At 43.4% G+C, this 6544-nt stretch overlaps 1 protein-coding gene across 2 annotated transcripts; it reads left to right on the plus strand.

The window, feature by feature from the left end:
• Positions 1–1389: 1389 nt before the first annotated feature.
• Positions 1390–5415, plus strand: LOC119353147 (protein WVD2-like 7). 2 transcript variants are annotated; one of them, XM_037619739.1, is made up of 7 exons: positions 1390–1675; positions 1781–2344; positions 2436–2834; positions 2926–2984; positions 3209–3305; positions 3573–3682; positions 5076–5415. In XM_037619739.1, the coding sequence occupies exons 1-7, from the start codon at positions 1586–1588 to the stop codon at positions 5122–5124; spliced, it is 1368 nt and encodes a 455-aa protein (XP_037475636.1). In that variant the 5' UTR covers positions 1390–1585; the 3' UTR covers positions 5125–5415. The 2 variants fall into 2 exon arrangements, with proteins under 2 accessions (XP_037475636.1, XP_037475635.1); XM_037619738.1 differs by having other exon boundaries at positions 1391–1675; positions 3573–3686.
• Positions 5416–6544: the final 1129 nt, after the last annotated feature.

Raw genomic sequence — 6544 nt, forward strand, 5'->3', positions numbered from 1 at the left:
ACACTCTGCACTTGTGACCCAATTAGAGAAATCTGGGGGCACCTAGGCTTGGGAGCGACAATTTCTGAAGCTATTCTGGTCCATCGAGAAAATTGTCCTCTACTTCAATTGCTCTTGCATATGAGGCTGGCCTCGGCCTCGATTCCTCCGTAGAGTGAATGGGAGGAGCTGCTCAAAGCGACTTCCTAGTACAGGTGGTGGGAGTAACAACATGAAGACCGAGGTGAAGTGGTTCAAGCTCTAGCGAAGTCGGCACAGGCAGTCCATGAACTCAGTCTTAATTACACCAGAGCAAAGAATAAAGTCATGGATATTCACATAGGCATCCGCGAGAAAGTCGTCAGTGCACTTTGCGAAACATAACACTAACACAACTTCCGGCATCCTCGACGAAATATGTGTTTGCGGTGATCATGGTAACTTTATATCTAGTAGCAATTGTGGCATCTCATGTCGATTCCAGAGCTATGGTTGAGGCAATTGCCTTGTGGAGCAGCCTTATCCATGTAGAGCAGGTGGGGCACAACAAAAAAATTGGTTAACTCAGATTGCATCAATGTTGTTGACAAAATGAATACCGCAGAGCTACAACCATGTCAACAGGGGTCGCCGTCCTCCAGCTTTAGGAAGACTTGTCTTTTATTAGAAGTAATTAGATTAAGACGAAAACAGTCCTTTAGCCCCTCATTGATTCATGTTTTGCCCTTTGCTCCTTAGTGATTGTCATCTAGCTCCGCCGCCGATGATTTATAGTTTATGAAGAATGTTCCTTTCTATGTTGTCATTTTGCTAGCACCAAGCTCGAACATTTTGTCCTAGGGAAGCCAATCAAATTGCGCGTATCTTCGCTTGTAAATCCAAGGAATTTGTTGCTAGTAACCACTCATGCAATGCACGCTGATATTAGGCAAGGTATTAATTACACAATAATAGTACCCCTGCATCCCAAAAAGATTGTCTTGATGTATCTAGACACCTTTTAGCATTATATAAATGCATTCATATGTAGACAAATTTAAAACAATCTTTTTAGGACGGAGCTAATATTAGCTAGGACATTAATTTTGTATTAATTAAATGCATACTATGCATGTTATTAATTACGTGTTAAATATCATGAGCGCTCACCATTCGAGTAATCTAAGTCGCTCAATGACATGATCTGACAGACAAGATTAATTGTAACAGTATTAGCTCAATTAGCAAAGAACAATGTTTGCCGCAAAAGAAAAGCAAACAATAATGTGACTTCTATCAAATTGGAGAAGTCCCCATGATGGTTTTCCAAAAGAAATCAGTGATCCGTTCCTACTAAAGAACCACAGATACGGCACGTTGATCCACATCTCTTTGATACTAACGCCAAGCTCGGCGCAACGGTCATTTCCGCAGGCACTCTGCCCCAGCTCCAGCTCCCCCCAACGTACACTTCGGCTGCCCCACCACCACCGCCGCCGCCCCACCCGATTCAAATCTGGGCCGGCCAACATCCGCGCACCACCACCAGAAGCGGCAGCGGCAATCACACTCCTGTCAGCCCCAGTCCAGCGCAGCCCCGCCGACCCTGCCGCCCAGATCCGACCCCATGGGCGCCGCGCCGGGCCAGCCCCCCTCCCCGCCGCCGCCGGAGCGGACCGCGTCGCCGGAGCGGGGCGCCCTCCGCGGCGACGACCGGGTAAGCAGCGGCGGCAGCGCATTCCTTCCCTTCGGCCGCGTCGCATCTGGGCCGTTTCCGGGTGTCTGATTTCGTGCTTTTATTTTTTGGCTTGATTGGTCTCAGGACTGGAAGGCGGAGATGATGTCGGCGCTGGGGGAGTCGGTCTCCTTCGGCCGGTTCCTCTCCGAGCCGCTCGAGTGGGGCCGGTGGTCGGCGTTCGAGCACAACCGGTACCTCGAGGAGGCCGCGGGGCAGTCGCGCCCCGGATCCGTCGCGCAGAAGAAGGCCTTCTTCGAGGAGCACTACGCCAGGAAGCGGAAGAGCGCCGATGTCGACGAGGGCGAGGATGTCGACGAGGGGCGCGATGCTGATGCGGACGGCGGCGAAGCCTGGTCGGCGGACTCCTCGTGCATGACGGATGAGCCCGCGGGAGAGGAGACCGGCGGCGTAGATTCGGGTGCTCCGGAGGATTGCGGCGCCGTTGTCGATGCTGCCGTGCCGGGGGAAGCGCATCAGGAGCTGAAGGCTGTTGCAGACGGCGTTGTCTCATCGTGCCGCCTGGATAGCACGGCTGAGCGGTCACACGAGCTGCGTGATGTGCAGGTTGCTGAAGCGAGAAAAGGGCTGCAGTTGGATGCTGGATGTGTCGTGGCTGCTGTTGATGCCGTTGAGAAGCAGCCGTTACAGGTGACCTCTCAAACGAGAATTTTGTTCATAATGTGCAGTCCAATGCTAGTACTGACTAGTGAGTATTTCAAACCATGTGAATTATTTGCAGGAGAGTTTGATTGTCAATCAAGGTGTAGCAGATACTGTCGAGAAGAAGAGGCACCCGATGTCATCGCTATTTCAGAAGCCTGCGGAATTCAGTTCTCCCCCATCAGGAAAGAAAGCGCCGTCTTCGTCAGCCAAAAGGCGGTCGACCCTGCGTCCAGCGAAGGAGAACAGCTCACCATTTCCTAGTACTGACAGTAACAAGCAAGAAGAGACTTCAGTTGCTCAAAAAGGGTCGATATTGGGTACCATGAACTTCAGGAGATGTGAAATAGGCGATACTGCCTCGAGATCAAGAAATCTTGGTTCCACAATTGCTTCGAGGATTAGTCAGCTGGAGTCTGCAAGCAGGCCGGTGAAAGATGTTCATCCTAAGGTGAACAAACAGAGGCGGACAAGCAAGGTTTGTAATTTGCTGATGCATGGTGTCAATTTAACGATATGGAGTTTAACAGTTCCGAGTCTCATGAATAAGTTGGTTTGCTCTGTTTCAGGGGTTCTGCAAAGGTATTCCAGAAGCAGCTTCCACGGCAACTCAACAGCCTGAACAAAGGTATCACTCAGAATCCAAAAAGTCAGTGTACCAATTGATTGATTTCAGATTATAGGAAAGCATTTAACCTTTCTAAGATGGAATTGAATATTCCAGAAATGGAAATTTAAAACATATGGCTTTTTGCTCTGATGTTCTAATGGTTTGCCCTTATTCTTTCTGAAGTATGGTAAATGCCATTAAACATGAAACCCATCATCTGACAGTCCTCTTGCATCATCCAGGTCTCCATATGTCAGTGTGACGAGGGTCAAAGAAATGTTGTTTGGTTCAACTTCGCCACCGACGCATCCGGAAACCAATATAGCTAAAGAAAATATGGTAAGCAATAAAGCCTGAATGAGACAGTGGCACATGTTGTTTCGAGTTATCCTCATTTAAATTAAATTTCTTTCAAGGAGCATCACAATAAGATAATGTCTATGATAAATTCTAAAGGCCGGTAATTATTATCTTGTAAGAACTTTACTCACATAACTAGTAATAGTTATTTTATCACTCTCCAATCAGTATTTGTTTCCAAAAGAAGACCAAAAAGAAAAGGATTATAGTACATTATATCAAACCTTATAAGCTACTGTTCTGCAGGGAAAAGCCAACGATGAACCTGAATTGAAAGAAATACATCAGAGCGTCCGTTTCAAGGCCAGGTCACTGCCAAATTTTTACTGGAGAAGTAAAGAATCAAAGGATTCAAGGCAGGTATAAATTGTGTCTGATTCAACAAGCATTTATTTGACTCATGTCTTGTTAGTCTCATTCTAGATACCATTGGTTATGTGATGTTATTTTATAAAAGGGATCCTTTTATAAAATGTTGTTTGATTTCTTATTTAAAATAAACCTTTTTAAAATACTGTTGTTTTTAAGTAGTGTGGCAAGCAACTGGTTAGCAGCTCAGTTCGGAACATAGTTGCTAGGAATTCAGGTTGAGGAACTTCGTCAAGTCTGGTTAATAATTTCTCCAAATCCAAAGAAAAAAAATTACAAATGTTAATTTATTTGATTTGATTTTTCAAAAAGTACGTACCAGGTTGATTAACTTTGTGGTTGGTGGATAAGAATCTGTCCACATGTCCAAAGGAAAGAGAGCTAAAAAAACACAAGTATTTGGCATGTCTTTTTATTAGATACCTGCTACTCCCTCCGTCCCATAATATAAGGGCGTTTTTACACTAGTGCGTCCCATAAGAGCGTTTTTGACACTACACTAGTGTCAAAAACGATCTTATATTATGGGACGGAAGGAGTGCTATTTTATAAATGTTGTTGCTTTAAAATAAATATTTCTTTGTCTTTTGTAATGGTAGTCTGTGGGAACTAACTGGTTAGTACTATTAGCATACAAATAAGGTCTTATATTTTGGTACGGAGGTAATAGTAGTTAAGTTTGGAGAATAGTTGCTAGGAAGCCAAGTTGAGGAACTTTGGCAGGGGTCATGGGTGGCTAAAAATGCGTCCAAAGGGAGTGGCGTTCTTGTGGACGTCAGACATGATTTCAGGTCCATGTTACTACTGGCTGACTAACACAACTCCCTTTTGATCCATACTCATGGCTAATGACCATGTTCTTTTACCCTGGTTCTTGCTGGTAACTATGGTTGAACATGGTCCATGGACAGTACATTGGTATGCCTGAAACATTTCTGGATCATTTTGAAATTGTGACATAGTAGTATTTATGACAGTCAGTAGCTTCACAGAGTTCAAGTCTCTGGGCCGTAAACAAACGAGATCCAGAATATGAGATCAGTAAATAATGATTTATGTCTAGTGGAAGTTGAAACTAACTAAGTACTGGTTGGTTCAGCGCCATGGGTGAGAGCCTTTATAAACAATGGCTAGATGAGAAAAACAACGGTGTTTCTGCAAACAAACCCGAATCACCGTTTGTCCCAACAAAACTAGCAAGACTGTTGACGGAATGGAGCCGCAATGGTGATGCAGCAACAACGTTAGTAATTGATGCTAACATGAAATTGCTAAAGAAACATTGTCTTCCATTACTAGTCAACAGTATGATGTAAAATTTTCTAGCCTGTCCTGTTATCAAAGTTGTGATCTGTGTTTCTGACAAGGGTCTTAATGCAGGGGGCACGAGAGACCCACCAAAATCCGCCGAACAGCGATCATAGACTGAATGATGATGCCAGTGACCGACACGGAATGAGCAGAGGAGCCTCGAAGGACAAACAAATATGTTGCTTCCCACTTATAAGGCGGTAGTAATGCTTGTAGGCCGGCCTTTCAGTAAATAGTAGCTTGTTCATTTAATTTGATTATGTTTGTGTAACTACCTATGGCTTCTATCGGTAGGTATACTATTATTGGTATCCTATATATCCTTCTAATGTATAGTCAGATTCCCTTTTGTAATCATGACTAGCATTTTCTTGCTTGGAAAATAAAGCACATGCGTTGAGAAGTATTATTCCGTGGTGTCTACTGGCAATTTTTCGACAAACGAAATATATTAATATCGCGAAGATACAAATTACACCCGGCCTATGCAACAATGCAATGTCGTAAAGACATTACGGCTGCACACAACTGAAAGACAATAATTCTTTGAATTACCAAGTTTTTTAACCACCACCATATTTTTTTCGAAAATGTGAACATTGCTCCAATTTGTGTATAAAATTAAAAAGGAAACATTTTCTTACATTTGTGAACAATTTTTCAAAATCACGCGATGAGATGTGAACAAAATGTGGTCATACCCATTCAAGATTATTATATTTTTTCCTCCCGACGAAACGCACGGGCCCTTTTGCATTTAATTTGATTATGTTTGTGTAACTACCTATGACTTAGTTCATTTAATTTGATTATGTTTGTGTAACTACCTATGACTTCTATCAGTAGTTATACTATTATGGGTATCCTATATAACCTTCTAATGTATAGTCTGATTCCCTTTTGTAATACTATTATGGGTATCCTATATAACCTTCTATCAGTAGTTATACTATTATGGGTATCCTATATAACCTTCTAATGTATAGTCTGATTCCCTTTTGTAATCATGACTAGCATTTTTCTTGCTTGAAAAATAAAGCACGTGCGTTGAGAAGTATTATTATTCCGTGGTGTCTATTGGAGCAATTGTCTTATTCCGGAGTGTCTATTGGCAATTTTTTGATAAAGAGAATATATTAATATCGCAGAGATACCAATTATATCCAGCCTCTGCAACAATATTAATGCAATGTCGTCCGAACCAACCTGTGGTTGGATGGTTAGAGGGACAATGGTATCCTCAGCCCACCAGGGTTCAAGTCCTGGTGCTCACACAACCAAAAGACAATAAGAAGAAGAAGAAGAAAAAGAAAAGAAAGATCGCGCTACATTGATGAATTCCTTGTTGCTGCAGCACAAATCACCACCTAGACAAACACCCGAACCCTGATGTTCCAGTTCTGCAGAAGCAATGCCTCCAACAAGAAAATAGTGCAGAAGCACCGTCATCGCCCGATCCTAGATATTAGGATTTCACCCTCGAGAAGATCCGCACTCTCAGAACAATGCCTTCAACAAGGTCACTGCAAGCGACAACC

The sequence above is a fragment of the Triticum dicoccoides genome, chromosome 2A (genome assembly GCF_002162155.2).
Source record: "Triticum dicoccoides isolate Atlit2015 ecotype Zavitan chromosome 2A, WEW_v2.0, whole genome shotgun sequence".
Classification (NCBI taxonomy): Eukaryota; Viridiplantae; Streptophyta; class Magnoliopsida; order Poales; family Poaceae; genus Triticum; species Triticum dicoccoides.